The 18,214-nt window shown below is 40.1% G+C and overlaps 1 protein-coding gene across 5 annotated transcripts in view; it reads right to left on the minus strand.

The window, feature by feature from the left end:
* SPIDR (scaffold protein involved in DNA repair) overlaps nt 1-18,214 on the minus strand; it is a 258,391-nt gene that overhangs the window by 149,632 nt on the left and 90,545 nt on the right. For all 5 annotated transcript variants that reach the window (XM_061123279.1, XM_061123278.1, XM_061123277.1 and 2 more), the window contains one exon: nt 6,256-6,356. In XM_061123279.1, the coding sequence (XP_060979262.1) occupies nt 6,256-6,356 (101 nt within the window). The remainder of the gene's footprint in view (nt 1-6,255; nt 6,357-18,214) is intronic.

Consider the following 18,214-nt stretch of genomic DNA (forward strand, 5'->3'; position numbering starts at 1 on the left):
TGAGAAAAAATTTAGGAACCCAACTACAATACAGCAAATTACTACTTCTGGATAGTTATTAACTGGATAGTTATTAACTAGCAGAGTCTTCTAGAAATCAGGGCTCACATCCACCTTCTCTAAGCCATCCTGAGGGAGGCTAGAGTACGTGTGCATCTGTGCAAAGTGCACACTCACTGTCAGTCCAACATGCTGAAAACCCTGCAGCAGAAAGAACTAAAGACACATGTACAGATGTGGACAGAATCCAGGGTGTCCCTCAAGCCCTGGTACTCTTGGTACTTACTCCAACAGCAACCCTAATCCCCTCCCACTCTCTGAGAACTACTCATAAAGGATATTCTAGTGAAGAGCTTCTAATCCATCAGTTAAGCCACTTTAAATTGGGTCAAAATAGGCAAGCTTCCCAGGTGGTATAGTGGTAAAGAATCTACCCATCATTGCAGGAGACACAAGAGATGCGGGTTCGATCCCTGGGTCGGGAAGAACCCCCAGAGGAGGAAATGGCAACCCATTCCAGTATTCCTGCCTGGCAAAGTCCATAGACAAGAGCCTGGTGGACAACGGTTCATAGGGTCACAAAAGAGTTGGACATGACTGAGCACACACACAGGCAGTATCAATAATTAGACAGAGCAGTGTACGTTCCAGCAGGAATTACAGTGAATTCACAACTACTATAGAAGAGCAGGTATTTTGGTCTTGGGTGCTATCCCCTTTCCAAGGACACTGTAATAGACCCTAAGAGGGAGGAGAGGGAAAAGGAGAGAAATCAGCTGAAGGATTAAAATGAGATGATATCAAAAAAGTTTATCATCTCTCAAGGGGCATGCATGGATGGACCAGAGAGTACAATCACCAGAGAGCTTGCGGGGAAGCACTCGGAGGATGACTTCATGCAGGGACAGTGGACAGTGGCAACACAGGATCTCAAGGAGAGATCACCAAAGGTTTGGCTAAGACAAATTTTCTCAGGAAAGAAAGAGGCACAGATCAAGTGACCTGCACGGGCCTTCAGCTCCAGCAGACCTAGGACCATTTCTGCACTCTGGTGTCATAGAAAAATTTAAAATTTACCACTGACACCATTTATTTACTTCATAAACACTTGCTGAGTCCCCAGGCACAGCTCAGGGTCGGGGTCGGCCCTGCACATCCTTGTGGCACTTTGCAGAGCTAGGATTTACCTTTACTTGGTGTAACTACTGAACAACAGGACGCCAGCAGTGTAACTACCAACAGAGAAAAGTGTACTGGGCCCAGTGGTCAAGTGGCTATCATGAAAGCCACAGCAGGTGCAGGGCGGCTGTGACCGGCACAGGGTGGTACGTGTATGAGAAATAACTAGTTGGGAGGGCTCAGCCCCGGACCAAGAAAGCTGACACCACAGGCTCTGACGGTGAGGGACACTTACTCCAACATAAAAGGCAGTCAGTGGACATTTTTTTAAAGCAGACAAGTGACAGCAGATTTGCCTCTTAGGATAATGACCCCGACAGGCTGAAAATGAGGCCAGGCAGGTGTTGGGAGGCCGGGGCGGGTGGGGCTGACACAGTAATCCAGGCGCAAGGGGACAGGGGCCTGAGCTCGTGGCTGATGGGATCACTGAAGAGGTCTGACCTGAGAGAGAGTTGTGAGGTAGAATCACTAGCACTGAGGGACTTGATGGGTCGAAAACATGTACAGGAGAGACCATGGGGAGAGAAAAAAAGAGACAGCCTGGGGAAGACACTCGGTGTGTGGGCCAGGGCAGCGGGTGGCAGGCAGGCTGGTCTGCTGGGTCTGCAGGCACTGAGGTGCTGGTGGTGCTGGCGCTGGGCCAGGACAGTTTCCAGACTGCCCAGCAGGCCTGGGAGTCGGGGGGTTGGCGTGGAGATCCTAGATTATCCAGGAAGGGGACGCAGGACAGAAGAGGTCAAGGCAGATGCCTGACGAACACCTGCTGAAGCTGCACACAGAGGAGTCACAAAGGAGGCAAGTGTACAGGGGAGGAGGCAGGCCAGGAGGGCGCGTGTCCTTGAAGGGAGGGCGACCAGCTGTGAAGGCCGCATGAACACAGCTCTGAGGAATGACCACTTCCGCATGCTGGTGCAGATGGAGCAGCGTCACAGGGGATGGAGGCGGTGTGCTCAAGTGGCTTCCCTCGCAAACCGCTGTCACAGTACAAAGGCAGCTTCCAATTTGTTTTCCAAACTTTATAAGGCATTTTACCAATCCAAGAACTTACTTATTTTGCATGCAGGCTGAAAAGTTTCCTATTTTGCAACAGAATGTGTTCTGAAAGTTTAGGAGCACTGTGTGATAAGCAGCCGCCCACTCTAAGACCACCTTCCTTGCAGCAACACTTATGGGGCACAGCTGGGGAGCAGGCCGCCAAGTCGGCCGGCGCACTCTCCTTCCACACCATCTTCCGGGGAGACAAGGGCAGTCAAGCCTGGACTCCCACTTTCAAGCAGGCTCCTTCAGGCACCAAAGTCCCAATGGAAATTACAACCTCTCTGAAAGTAAAAATGAGCTGAAGGAGTTTGGAAAAATAGACTGGTGAAAAGGTTACGATGACACACTCAAGATTTCACATCAGGACAAAGGCCGACACGATACTGAACTAGGCTGGAGGGTAAAACGACAATTGCTTGAGCAAGCCAAAGGGAATGTTGCCTTGCCAATATCAACGCTTTTCTAAAGGTCACAAGTAGCATTTTGAACATACAGATAATTTTTGTCATTAATGAGGTCCCAATTTAACTCTAGGAATGAATTTTTATTCATTGAGCCACGTGTAGAATTCAACAGCAAATACGTGTTACGCACTATATAATTCATTTAGAAGGGACTAACTGTGCAGGCTTATTTTTGGATAATTGACAAAAGAAAACAGAAATAAAGATTCTTTTAAACCTCAGATCTATGAGAAAAGAACCTGTAGAATTACTGTTTTTCTTTTCATGTAAAAAGAAATGGAGAAAGCACAGATTAAATAAATTTACAGGAAATCTGAAAGCATCATTTAATTCTGGGTTTTTAGGTGGAAAAACTCACAAAAGATAAAAAATAGACATGGCAGAAACAGCTAAGGGGTGACATACATTAGTTGGAGAGTGGAGTTTGGTGTCAGTATCCCTTCCTCTATCTCTCAGGTCCCATCAATATTTTAACATAATTATGAAATAACTTGATCATATGAACTCTTTACTACTAACTTATACTTACAGTGATCACTGGAAATTACAGTCATTTGGGACATGAAGTCACAGTTCTAACAGTGGGTAAACTAGTATCATAGTTTATTTCCTGACTAATAACTCAAAGAGTATTAATGTGAGTTCCTCTTGCCCATGAATAAAAAGAGCAATATTAAATACCACTGCCATACCTAAGTGTGGGTTTGGATATAAAAAGGGGAAAAAATAAAGCTTAGACACTAATCAGCTTTCTGGTTTTATTGGTGAGAGGGAAGCTAGAAATACTCCAGAGGCAGCTCCCTTGACCCCAGAGGAAAGCAGAAGTTAAGAAAAAGAACTGCAGCTAGACCTTCTTAGCACCCTGGACCTGACCCACACTGAGCAGGTCACAGGCAGGGTCCCTTCACTTGAAGCAAAGGGTAAATAAGTAAGATAGACCAAGGAGTTCAAGAAAACATTTTAAATGAGTTTAAGACTTGGAACTAGGAAACTGCAACCTGTTTCAAGCCATGTCATTCTCATTCCATAAATCTGAACAAACATGTAGTGTTTTTAAACTTGTCATATTATGTCAAAAACCCCTTGTCCTCACAGAAACTAAAAATTTAACAGGCACAATACTGCCAAAAATCAGACAAATTAAATAAACAGCCAACCACACGCCTCTCTTTCCTAGCTTTAAACTCTCAATATTAGAATACTTAGACCAAGTCATATGTACTGTCTATCAAGTATTTTTTTCAAGTAATTGAAGGATCTTAGTTTACCAACTAACTAGGTTTGGCAGAAATAATCAACCATTTACTAACACCAAGACACTTTTTATTTATGAGAAAATACTGCAATGAAGAAATTAAGAAGGACATGGCAACCTACTCCAGCATTCTTGCCTGGAGAATCCTCAAGGACACAGGAGCCTGGCAGGCTGCAGTCTATGGGGTTGCAAAGAGTCGGACACTGCTGAGCGACTAAGCACAGCACAGCACAAGCAGACAACACTATCTGCACAAAATTCCTGGTTCTTCGGGTTCACATCACTGTCACTGCATAGACAATGCTGGCCCTGTCATTCCTTCTTCCTCTCTTGACCACTCAGGTGGGGAGTCTTGAACACGACCCTGTCTCAGGGGCCTCTCTAGTCTTAGAGGGATCCCTGGGAAGCAGTGAGAAAGAGGCAGGGGCCAGACTTCTGGCTTCTCGCTCCAGCAGGGCCAAGGGAGCCCCACTCCACAGGAGCCACTACTCTGGAAGCTTCCGAGGCCTCAGGGGCATAGCAAAGGGCGAGGAGGGCTCCAGGAGCAGTACCCAGGGGACCCGCTGTGCCCCTGGAGATGAAACTTCTGAGTGCTCACAGCTAATGATGCTCAAGGACAAGGAGCATCTTGTTACTCTGTGTTGAAACAACGGCCTCACTGGGAAAATCATCCTCATTTTTTAAATATATTTTTTAATTGGAGGATAATTGCTTTACAATGTTGTGATGGTTTCTGCCGTACAACAACACAAATAAGCCATAATTATATATATATATATATATATATATATCTCCTCTCCCTCTCTCCCCCTATCCCACCCCTCTAAGCTGTCACAGAGCACTAGGCTGGGCTTCCTGTGTTATCCAGCAGCTTCCCATTAGCTCTCCGTTTTGTACATGGTAGTGTATATACGTCAATGCTACTTTCTCAATTCATACTTCCCTTTCCTTCCCCACGATATATCCACAAGTACAATCTCTGTGTATCCATTTCTTCTCCGCAAATAGGTTCATCAGTACCACTTTTCTAGATTCCACATATATGTATTAATAAACGATGTTTTTCTCTGACTTACTTCACTCTGTATAATAGGCTCTAGGCTCAGAGGGTTTCATCAGAGAGCTACCCCATGAGTCTATCCCTGAATTTCAGTTGTTCACTACATGTAAGTTCCTGGGACTGGGGAGACAGGAAATTACCTCTATTTAATATTTGCAAGTTTTTCTCTTATTTATTCAGTTGCTATAAACATAAAAAGTGAGAAAATACTTTTGTATATTGAAAGAAAAAAAGTCTTCTTTCAGGCCACAAAGGAAACAAAACACCAAACAGTGAAATGTTCTTCCTAATATATGCTTATAGTGAGGTATGTCAAAAGTAAAGAAAAAGACACAACTTACTACAAATGTCGAGGATTCATAAGTCTGAAAAATAAGAAATTTGTCAAAGAGAAAAACAAAATCCAAATTCTTAAATACAGAGATTTCTAAAAGAACAATCTATTGGAGTTGGTCTTATTCATATTTTCAAATTAATAGATAATTTTTGTCTGTTTTTTTAATTTTGCTTTTCTCTTTTATTCATCATATAAGTACCCTCTATTCTCAAATGAAAGAAAAGAAAACAAAAGGAAGATTCCAAATAAGCTATCTGGTGTTGATGAGCCAAACAAAAGCTCATCTGTTCCCTTCAGTCTCAGCACCCAGTCATACTTGTTTCACTTGGTATTTTTCTTGTCCAGAAAGACACTCTCTCAGCTCTGTGCTTGACCATCTGGTTAATTCACCGTAATGAGAAGTTGTAGTGGCAACTTTTAAGCTGCATGCTGCACCTCATTAGAAAGGTTCTACATCAATTCAGTGAGACAAGGACTTGGGATACTACTGAAGTTAGTGTTCATTGAATGTTTGTTTCAGGTGTGTGTGTGTGTGTCTGTGTGTGTCTGTGTGTGAGTGATATGTGTGAATGTTGAGTTAGTGTTTACTGAATGTCTGTTTCAGGTGTGTGTGTGAGATATGTGTGAATGTTGTGTGTGTGTGTGTCTGTGTGTCTGTGTGTGTGAGATATGTGTGAATGTTGTGTGTGTATTATGAGATGCAGTAAGATGTACTGCTTACTATGGGTCACAGTCACAAAAATCAGAAAGCTACTGAAACAGATAAAGGAAGAAACAGATGTAATACAGAACCCTCCAACTCAGATCTCTGGCACCTAGAGAAAAAGGGGTAAAAATAGTAACGATCAACTTTATATATTTTAATGTAAAAATACTTTTACCTGGCATATTCTTTACTCACATATACCAGTGCAAGCCTTACCTGAAAGTGTCTTTTGGTAAGAAACACCCTGATGTCTCCACAAAGAAATGGCAGATCTCTCTCGATTCTGCAGTCCATTTAGTCTTTCTGCTAGCCCGCCTCTGTTCAACAAATTATAATGTATTAAGTTTAGTGAAAATAAAAGCTTCAGAACAGTTGGAACATTCACACTTTATACCCTCCAATCGGGGCATGCAAGTTTTAACTTGTGTGGCATTACACTCTCTTCCTACAGGTCAAATCCTTCTACGTTAGTTATCTCCTTTTTTAAGACTTCTTGGATGATCAGTTTTCTGATTCTTAGAAATGTGGGCTCCTCTGAGATGAGTCTGACTTCCTGACTACTCTTTCTTAGTTAACTTACTCCATAAATATATTCTGATTATGTGTTTCCTGCTATGCCAAGCCAAGCCCAGGTGCCAAGGTTGTGAAGAAGGCAACAAGCCACATCATGGTGGACCTTATAGTCTAATCTGCAAAAATATAAGTGTAAAATGGGTTCAGAGTTGTAATCAAGAATAAAACCTGCACCCAGTTGACAGACAGAACACTCAAATAAGAGGATCTGGATATGAGCTCATTACTTGACCTAGAGAAAAGTGAGTATTAACTGTAAATACAGCAAGGATATCAACATTATACAAAGGAAAAAACTTCCATGAATGGCAGGAAGATGACTCATAATAAAGGATACACAGGCACTTCACAAGAGACCTGATCTATCAATGAATAGACACACAGATAAATTATAAAGCTCATTTGGGTTTTTCCATGAACTACCTTCATTCAGAAAAGTCAGCAGTTCTTAACATATCTGTGACCACAAGAGAAACTATGATCAGCTGTTAATCACCATTTGACTATGGAAGTCATCAATGTATTATCTCATAAAATTATGTTCACTGATCATTTCACTACAGTATCTCATTTTATTCTAATAATATTCCTTTGATGTAGAAACAACAGATATCAATACCTGCCTCATACATGAAAACAGTCAGAGCTTAGAGAGAGGTCAGGAAAATTCTTCAATATTGTATAACTAGCCAGATGAGGAAACAGAAAGGACACTGGGTTTGGCATTTAGTCAATCGTCAAGAAATGCTAATCACTGCCATTACTGACTCTGTTCGATTTTTACTTGCACCCTGCACTCTTTCCACAATGATTAAAAGACCTCATTTTAATATACATTATATATATATATATTAACACTACAAATTACTTCATTTTCCGATTAGGTAGTTTTTTTTCTTATAGGCACTAATTATTTCTGAATATGTGTGTGAGAGCAGTATATATAATAGGAAATTTTAAAAAATTCTCACAATCATATATATGCCAAAGCATCTCTACTTTATATATATGTAAGCCTTTCTTCAGATCATTCTGTTTACATGAAGTGACTAATCTGTACACGCCCTCTAAACAACACTATGAAAGGGGGCACTCTTGTCATCCTCACGTAACACATGATAAACAGAAGCATTGAGAGTGCAACACTGCACAAGGAGAGACATCTGCTGAGGGGCACAGCTGGGTGAACACCAGGCAGTCTGGCTCCAGAGACCACAAACTCAAGACTCAGTGATACACCTACTGCCTCTTCAGGAATACTTGCTAAAGTACTTAAAGATACTAAAAATACATAGAAAAGCATAAGACTGTATTCGCTGCACAATGATCTAATTATTTACCAAGTGTTTGTTTTCAAACTTATGACTTTAAGGGAGAAGGGAAAAAAAAAGACAAAATACAGTCTGAAAGCATTATCTTACAAGTGAACTTCAGGAATTTTAGGATTGAAAGGTAAAAATCAAGAGTAAAAATGAATGAATGCAAAACTGTCCTCCACATGCGGGAGCATCTGAAGCCTAAGAGAGAACCTGCATTCCGGTCCAGGCTTTAGACACAGGTCACAGGATTCCTCTGTTCCGAGAATTCCTGCAGGGAATTCTGAGCAGGTACACCAGGAACTCAGGAATGGAAATACCATGACCTCTAGTCAACAAACACAATTCCAGTAAAAATCTCTTGTATATAAAAAAAAAAAAAAAAAAAAGATTCAATAAGGCTCTGCTATAAGTAAAATAATTTTTTCTTTTTTTTTAAATTTTATTGAGACATATTTGACAAATAAATTTGTAAAGTACATACAGTGTATACAGTGGTGATTTGATATATGTATACCTGTGAAAGGATCCTCCCCCATTTACTCAGCTGATAGACCCACCACTTCACATGTTTATCTTTTTTTCTTTTTTGATGTAAACGTTTAAATTCCACTCGACAAATTTCAGTTGTACAATGTAGTGTTCTGAATAACAGTCACCATGTTTACGTCAGATCCTCATAACTTACTCACTTTATGACTAAAAGTTTGCACTCTTTTCGTATGAATACATTCCCAGAAGTGGGACTGCTGGATAGTATGGAAGAATCTACTCAATTTTCTCAGAGCCTCCATACTGTTCTCCTTAGTGGCTGCACCATTTACACTCCCACCAACAGCCCACAAGGGTTTCCATTTCTCTGCATCCTGGCCAGCACTTGTCATTGCTTGTCTTTTTAATGACATTCTGACAGGTGTTAGGTGGCATCTCAGTGAGCTTGGACTTGCATTTCTCTGATGACGACTGATGTTGAACACCTTTTCTCACATCCTTGGTCACTTGAATGTCTTCTTTGGAAAATGTCTATTCAATTCTTCTGCTCATTTTTAAAAGCGGATGGTTTGATATTTTTGCTACTGAGTTGCGTGAGTTAATTATGTGTTTTGGATATTAACCTTTATCAGATACGACTTGCAAGTATTTTTTTCCATTCTGTAGGTTGCCTTTTTCATTTGCTTCTGGTTTCCTTTATTCTTCAGAAGCTTTCTATATTGAAAAATTCCACTTGCTTATTTTTGCTTTTTTAGATTATCTTTTGGTGTCAAATCCCCAAAATCCATCACCAGGACCAAGGTGAAGGAGATTACCACCTATGTTTTCATTTAAGACTTTTACATTTTCAGGTCTTCCGCTTAAGTCTAACACCTGAGTTGTTTTAATGAGTGGTGTAAGACAGGGGTTCAGTTTCATTCTTTTGTATGTGTCTGTAGAATTTTCCCAATGCTATTGAAAAGACCATCTCTATCCATAGTATGTTTGTGGCTCCACAGTTATGAGTTAATTGACCACATGTGCACAGGTTTACTTCTGGACTCTCCATCATGCTCCACTACCACTCTGTAATATGGTTTGAAATCTGGAAGTGTGATGCCTCTAACTTTGCTCATCTTTCTCAAGATTGCTTTGGCTATTTGGGGTCTTTGTGGATCCACATAAAGTTTAGGATTGGAATTTTGATAGGGGTTGCACTGGATCTGTAGATAGCTCTGGGCAGTATGGACATTTTAACCATATTAATTCTTTCAATCCATGAGCACAGAATAACTTTCCATTTATTTTTGTCTTCCTCAATTTCATTCACCAATGTCATAATTTTAAGTGTATTTTTATTTTAACCTCCTTGGTTAAATTTATTCCCAAGTATTTTATGCTTTTTGATGGAACTGTAAAATAGGATTGCTTTCTTAATTTTTGTTTTGGATAGGTTTGTGGTTAGCATACAGAAATGCAACTGATTTTTGTACACAGAGATACTAGGGACTTGGTTCCAGACCAACACAATGAATTTATTATCATAATAAAGTAAATCACAAGAAACTTTTTGGTTTCCTCATACATGTAAAACTTAAGTTTACACTATACAGTACTCTATTAAATGTATAACAGCATTGTGTCTTAAAAATGTATATATCTTAATTTCAAAATGCTACTAAAAATGGCAGAAAAACACAGTGTTGCCACAAACTTTCAATCTGTAAAACAAAAACACACAATATTTGCAAAATACAATGAAGTAAAGCACAAAAAAATGAAGTAGGCCTATACTGATTTTGTAGCCTTTACTAAATTTATTTACTACTTCTCACAGTTTTTTTAGTGAGTCTTTAGGTTTTCCTGTAGAGTATCATGTCATCTGTAAGTAAGACAAGCTCTAATTCTTCTGATATTTAAATGTCTTTTATTTCTCTTTCTTGCCTAATTACTGTGGCTAGGACTTTTAGTACTGGGTTAAATAAAAGTGACAGGAATGAATGAACATCCTTGCTGTCCTTGATACTAGAGGAAAAGCTTTGACCTTTTGGCGTCAAGTATGATGTCTGCTGTGGTTTGCACTCTGTGGTTTTCACAGTGTTAAGGTACATTCTCTTAACACCCAGTTTGTTGGAGGTTTTTTCCAAAAGTGGATGTTGATTAAAAACATTTTCTGCATCTACTGAAATGATATGATTTTTTTGTCTATCTTATTAATGTAATATATCATGTTGACTGATTTGTGAAGAGTGAACAATCCTTGAATCTCTAGAATTAATCCCAATTGATCATGGTGCATAAACCTTTTAATATATTGTTAAACCTGATTTGCCAATACTTTTATTAAGGATTTCTATGTCCATGTTCATTAGGGATATTGGTCTATAATTTTCTTTTCTTCAGGTGTCCTTGTCTGATTTCCATATCAGGGCTATGTAAAATGAGTTTGCAGTTGTTCCCTCCTTTTCTATCCTTGGAAAGAGTTTGAAAAATATTGGCATTAATTCTTCGTTGACTATGAGACAGAATTAAATAGTGAAAGCATCTGTTCCTAGATTTTTCTTTGTTGTTGATGTTTTTGATTACTGATGATAAAGAATCTGACTGTAGATTCAATCTGACTGCAGGAGACTCAGATTCAGTCCCCAGGGAGGGAAGATCCCCTGGAGAAGGGAATAGCAATCCACTCCAGTATTGCCTGGGAAATTCCAAGGACAGAGGAGCCTGGCGGGCTAATGACGGTGGGGTTGAAAAGAGTCAGACAGGACTGAGCAACTCTCACTGTCTTTCAATCTCACTAGTCGTTTCTCTGTTCAAATTTTTAATTTTATCTTGATTCAGTCTTGGTAGGTCGAAAGTTTCCAGGATTTATCCATTTCTTCTAGGTTGTCCAATTTTTTGGTATATAATTGTTTATAGTACCTGTCATAATTCTTTCTATATATATGGTATTAATTATAACGACTTCCTTTTTAGTTCCAGTTTTGAGACTTTTCTCCTGTTTTTGTTGTATCTAGGTAAGTGTGTGTCTATTATGTTTAGCTTTTCAAAACAACATTAATCATTTCCACTAATCTTTTCAATTGTCTTTTCAATCTATATCATATATTTCCCTACTGACTTCTACTATTTCTTCTACTAACTTTGGGCCTAAGTTGTTCTTCTTTATATGATTCTTTGAGGTGTAAAGTTAGGTTGTTCATGCACTGCTGACTTCATCATTATGAAATAATTTCCCTTGCCTCTTGTTACAGTTCCTGGCTCAAAGCCTATAGAGTATGATATAAGTAGAGCTACCCCTCTTTCTTTAGGTTTCCATTTTCATGGAATATTTTTTTCCATCCCTTCACGTTCAGTCTGTTTCTCTCTACTTTAAGGTGAAGTTTCTTACAAGCGGCATTTGGTTGGACTTTTCTTTAAAAAATCCATTCAGCTACTCTTTGCCTTTTGATTGGAGAATTTAGTCCATTTACACCAAAAGTAATTACTGATAAATATGGATTTATTGTCGCCATTTTGTTCATTGCTTTCCAGTTTTTGTAACCCTTTGTTCCTTTTGTCTTCTCTTTGTCCCTTTCATTTCAATTTGTTGATTTTTCTCTATAGTATGTTTTGATTCCTTTCTCTTTAACTTTGTTATCTATTATAGGTTTTTTACTCTGTGGTTACCATGAGGCTATATAATACGACTTGGTATTTAAAGCAGTCTACTTGAAGCTGATAACAACTTAGGTTCAAACGCTTACTGGAATTCTATACATTTACTTTATCCCACTCTGACATTTTATGTTTTTGATGGTACAATTTACATGCTTTTATCTTATGTATCCATTAACAAAGCACTGTAGTTACAGTAATTTTAAACATCTTTGTGTTTTAATTTTCATACTATATTTTAGAAGTGATTTACTCACAACAGAATTAGAATATTCTGAATATAATGATATATTTACATTTACCAGTGAGATTTATTCTGACATGTTTCCCATTACTTTTACCATCCCTCTTTTCAGTCTGAAGACGTCCCTTAGCACTTACTCTAAGGCTAGATTAGTGTAATTGACGAACTTCTTCAACTTTTTTGCTTCATCTCTTGTTCAACTCTGAAGGACAACTTTGCTGGGTACAGTATTCTATGTTGGCATTTTTTCCCCTTTCAGCACACTGGATATATTATGCCACACACTTCTTGTTTGCCAATGCTGTGCTAAAAATCTACTCATAGTTTTACTTGGGTTTCCTAGTACATAAGACACTGATGTTCCCTTGCTGTTTTTACTATGATCTACCTTAACTTTTGATAATTTCATTATATGTTTTGACATGGGTCTGTTTGGATTCAACTTACTAAGAATTTTCTAGACTTCGTAGATCTAGATGTCTGTTTCTTTACCCATCATAGGTAAGTTTCAGGCATTACTTCTTTGAATGAACTTTCTGCCTGCTTCTCTCTTCTCCTTCTGAGACCCCTACAATGAAATACTGGCCCACTTGATGGTATCTTACAAGTCCCTGAAGGTATCTTCAGTCTTTTTCATTCCTCTCTCTTTTTGGTTCTCTGTTTGGATGAATTCTCCTGCCCTGTTTTTGAGTTCACAGATTCATTCTTCCACTGGATCTACAATGCTGTTGAAATCCTCCACTCAGTTTTTCAGTGAAATTATTGCATTCTTCAGCTTTGTGACTTCTATTTGGTACTTTCTTATATCTTTTATCTCTTAAAATTTTCACTTTGCTATTGCATTATTCTCCTGACCTCAGTGAGCATCCTTAGGACTATTATTTTTGAACTCTTTTCAGGCAAATCATTTATGTCTCTGCCATTAGGGTCTGTTTCCAGAGTTTTCTATTTTTTCTTTTATTAAATGTATTTCTCTTATTTTTCATTTTGCTTGACTCTATGTGTTTAGGAGAACAACCTTATTGTTCAGCCAGGCCTGAGTTCTTGGTTCTCACAAACTTTTGTGAACATCCAAGATGTCTTCTTTGTTCTCAGTGGTTCCTGGAAGTTGAGAGTGTACCAAGACCTATCAGTGTCCCAAAGGCAGAATCTCAGTCAACAGCTTTTAAAGTACACAAGTAAACGTCTGTCAGGGAAATACTGGAAGCTGGGCATTTCCGTGCACTTCCTCTGTGTTGAGCCCTTTGGGGATAGCCAGATAAGAACTGCTTCTTTATTTGCTACTGTCCTGTTCAACCCACAAACGCCAGTCCTGCTGGCCATCAGACATAGGCAATCAAGGTATGTCCTCTGGGTGGCAGTCACAAAAGCTGAAATGCCAGACATGTGTACAAGCCTCTTCTAGGAGACATCATCAACCCACAGCGATATAGAGAGAGAGCAAGAAGACAGCACCTGCTGGCCTCCCAGGTCTCCAAGGAGAATGACAGTCAGCAGCCTAGATGTGTGATAAATTAGAACCTGATTCTCAGGCAATTGTGCAGTAGTTTGAGCATTCTCTGCCTTTGAGCATTGCCCTTTTTTTGGGATTAGAATGAAAACTGACCTTTTCCAGTCCTGTGGCCACTGCTGAGTTTTCCAGATTTGCTGGCATATTGAGTACAGCATTCTCAAGCATCATCTTTTAGGATCTGAAATAGCTCAACTGGAATTCCATCACCTCCAATAGCTTTGTCCATAGTGATGCTTCCTAAGACCCACTTGACTTCGCAGTCCAGAATGTCTGGCTCTAGGTGAGTGATCACACAATCGTGGTTATCTAGGTCATAAATCTCTTTTTTGTATAGCTCTTCTGTTTATTCTTACCACCTCCTTTTAATATCTTCCACTTCTGTTAGGTCCATAACATTTCTGTCCTTTATGGTGCCCATCTTTGCATGAAATGTTCCCTTCGTATGTCTAATTTTCTTGAAGAGATCTCTAGTCTTTCCCATTTTATTGTTTTCCTCTATTTCTTTGCATTGCTCACTGAGGAAGGCTTTCTTATCTCTCCTTGCTATTCTCTGGAACTCTGCATTCAAATGGATATATCTTTCCTTTTCTCCTTTGCCTTTCACTTCTCTTCTTTTCTCAGCTATTTGCAAGGCCTCCTCAGACAACCATTTTGCCCTTTTGCATTTCTTTTTCTTGGGGATGATCTTGATCACTGCCTCCTGTACAACGTCATGAACCTCCATCCATAGTTCTTCAGGCACTCAGTCTATCAGATCTAATCCCTTGAATCTATTTGTCACTTCCACTGTATAATCATAAGGGATTTGATTTAGGTCATACCTGAATGGTCTAGTGGTTTTCCTTACTTTCTTCAAGTCTGAATTTGGCAATAAGGAGTTCATGATCTGTGCCACAGTCAGCTCCTGGTCTTGTTTTTGCTGACTGTATAGAGTTTCTCCATCTTTGGCAGCAAAGAATATAATCAATCTGATTTTGGTATTGACCATCTGGTGATGCCCATGTGTAGCATCTTCTCTTGTATTGTTGGAAGAGGGTGCTTGCTATCACCAGTGCATTCTCTTGGCAAAACTGCTAGCCTTTGCCCTACTTCGTTTTGTACTCTAAGGCCAAATTTGCCTGTTACTCCAGGTATTTCTTGACTTCCTACTTTTGCATTCCAGTCCCCTATGATGAAAAGGACATCTTTTTTGGGTGTTAGTTCTAGAAGGTCTTATAGGTAGACAGCATAATAAAGAGCAGACATTACTTTGCCAACAAAGGTCCGTCTAGTCAAAGCTATGGTTTTTCCAGTAGTCATGTATGGATGTGAGAGTTGGACTATAAAGAAAGCTGAGCACTGAAGAATTGATGCTTTTGAGAGCTTGTTTGGAGGTTCTAGCAGGGGAGCGCAGCTACTCGTATACCCTTGACCGAAGACCGGTCCTCCTCTATCGGGGATGGTCGTCCTCTTCAACCGAGCGCACAGCTTCGGGAGGGATGCACATGGAGCGGTGAGGGAGGAAGGGGACACCCGCCTAGCCAGCCAGATCAGCTGAATCAACCCTGGTGATCAATGGGGTGACAGATGTCGCAACCAGATTGCCCTCACATCCAGAATTCATGCTTTTGAACTGTGGTGTTGAAGACTCTTGAGAGTCCCTTGGACTGCAAGGAGATCCAACCAGTCCATCCTAAAGGAAATCAGTCCTGAACATTCATTGGAAGGACTGATGCTGAAGCTGAAACTCCAATACTTTGGCCACCTGATGTGAAGAACTGACTCACTGGAAAAGACCCTGATGCTGGGAAAGATTGAAGGCAGGAGGAAAACGGGATGACAGAGGATGAGATGGTCGGATGGCATCACTGACTCGATGGACATGCATTTGAGCAAGTTCCAGGAGCTGGTGATGGACAGAGAAGCCTGGCTTGCTGCAGTCCACGGGGTCGCAAAGAGTTGGACATGACTGAGCAACTGAACTGAAATGATCCTCAGGCAACAGCTTTTATCATATGTAAATAGGTCTCTTTGGGAGAAAGAATGGGAGCTGTTTTTGTCAGCTCACTGTGGGCTGAGCTCTAGAGGAACAGCCGCAGGGAGTCCTGGTAAGTCCGTTAAGAACTATATCTGTGTTTGCTAAAGTCTGGTGGCATGACCGACTGGATGTACATGAGTTTGAGCAGGCTCCCAGAGTTGGCGATGGACAGGGAAGCCTGGCGTGCTGCAGTCCATGGGCTTGTAAAGAATCGAACACAACTAAGTGACTGAACTGAGAGTCTGGTGGGTCTCATAGACACAAGCCCCTTTGGCTTTTAGAGCTAGGTGTTTGGGGGCTAGTCCTTCCAGTCAAAGTTTTAAAAGCTGAGGGGCTACATACTGGATCCAAATCCTCTGCTCCTCACAGAGTAGTTGAGAGTTACAAGTTCCCCACTGATTATGTGTTGCTGAGCCAGGGTGGGTCTATGGTGAGGCTCTCATAAATTCACTAAGCAAGTTAAGACAGTCCAATTATGTTTTATATAAAATAGACAGATTGGTATCATATCTGAAAAGTTTACTGGCATCAATTCAACAAGGCTAAACATTTCTACAAAATGTGAAGTGAAAAAGAAAAAGATTCAAAAATATTCAATTAATTTCCAGAAAAAGAATCACTACATACTTTTAATACACTCTACCAGGTGAAGAAATCAGGTAAAGAGAAAATAATTTAAATAAATGTACTATACAATATTTTCAAGTTTTGCTTTCTGTCAAATATAGCAAGCACTGCAAAAAAACAAAAAACAAAAAACAAAAAACCTCACCATAAGACTGGGGTAATTTGGCCTTATTATTGACAACCTAACTAAAATATCAAAGCAATGTTAGATTGACTTTCATTAGTTATGCCTCAAACAGTGCCATGAATCAACAAAAATAAAAATAGGACTTCCCTTGTGGCTCAGTGGATAAGAACCCACTTCCCAACATAGGGGACATGGGTTCGATCCCTGGTCCAGGAAGATTCCATATGCCAAGGAACAACTAAACCTGTGCGCCACAACTACTGTACCCACACTCCAGCATCCACAAGCTGCAACTACTGATGACGGTGCTCCTAGAGCCCGTGCTCCACAACAAGAGAAGCCACTGCAACAAGAAGCCTGTGCACCACAACAGAGTAGCCTGCACTCCACGCAACTAGAGAAAGCCCACGTAAAGCAACAAGGACCCAGTACAACCATAAATAAATAAATAATTTTTAAAAAATAAACAAACGAGGAAGAAGGCCCAAAGAGACTAAACTAAGGCCAAAGAGACTGAATTTGTCCCTGTTGGACAAATCACAAGGAGAGAGGGCCAATGTTCTCCAGCCTTGAAATGCCAACTACTTAACTTGATCCTTGCTAGCTAGTCCTTATGAGGCTAAAAAAAAAGAAAAAAATCCTTTTAATTGCATTTATAAATATTTTATTCGTGCTACATAATGGAAACCTGTAACTTACACCCGCCTTTTTCCTCATAGCAGTTTCATTTTCCACAGACTGCCCCCCACCCCACCCCACCCCCGGCTGAACTGTGACAACAGCTGGTGACCCTTCCCTGTGAGGATTATCAAGACGTCTGTATCCACAGCATTTTCATAAAAGTTCACTTCAACAAGTCTTTCTTTCATCATTACTAGACAACTAGTTAAGAGATTTTCTCAACTGAAAACATGATGCTATAAACAGAACAGCCTATGAGCCGAAACATGTGACCTTTCCCCTGCTTCCAAGCAGGTAAGCAAACCTGCTCCAGGCAGCAACCATAGGCCTTCAGGAAGTTCGGTAAAGCTCCTCCTAGCGCCAACAGAAAGTCTTCCAGTCTGATGCCCAAGACAGATAGCCCTAATCACACCAACCGCACTCTTAGTATTTCAACACAGTAACTCTGAAAGAATAACCACAAAACAGACATCTCTCAGTTATCACTTAGAAATCACAAGAAGAAATCAACTATTTGCATATTGCTGGAGTTGCTTCAGTCATGAGCAAAGGACATTCTAATCCCTTTAGATTCCTTTCCTGTTTTCTCAAGAGACTACAATATCATTCTCATTTAAGGGTATTTAATAAGTTCTTCACTCTGGGCATGAGGCATTCTGTCTTACTTAATGTCAAAAAAAAAAAACAGTGAACAGCATCGACAGACTCACCAGACTATATCCATCCCACTGAGTTGGTCACATCCTTCTAGTCTCCCCTCTGCTCCTTTATTCAAAACAGGTCTCCTCCCATTTCCATCCCTGGACATGGACAGTGATTATTCTTAACCTCTCAGTCTCCACTGGGTCTTCTCTAATATTCTCTAACTCATCTCACTTTTTTCTCTGGGATCTCTTTTAGATACTGGATCCCAATCAAGCCTAATCAAACACATCCTGCTGGCCCTCTG

Source organism: Dama dama, chromosome 21 (genome assembly GCF_033118175.1).
Source record: "Dama dama isolate Ldn47 chromosome 21, ASM3311817v1, whole genome shotgun sequence".
Lineage (NCBI taxonomy): Eukaryota > Metazoa > Chordata > Mammalia > Artiodactyla > Cervidae > Dama > Dama dama.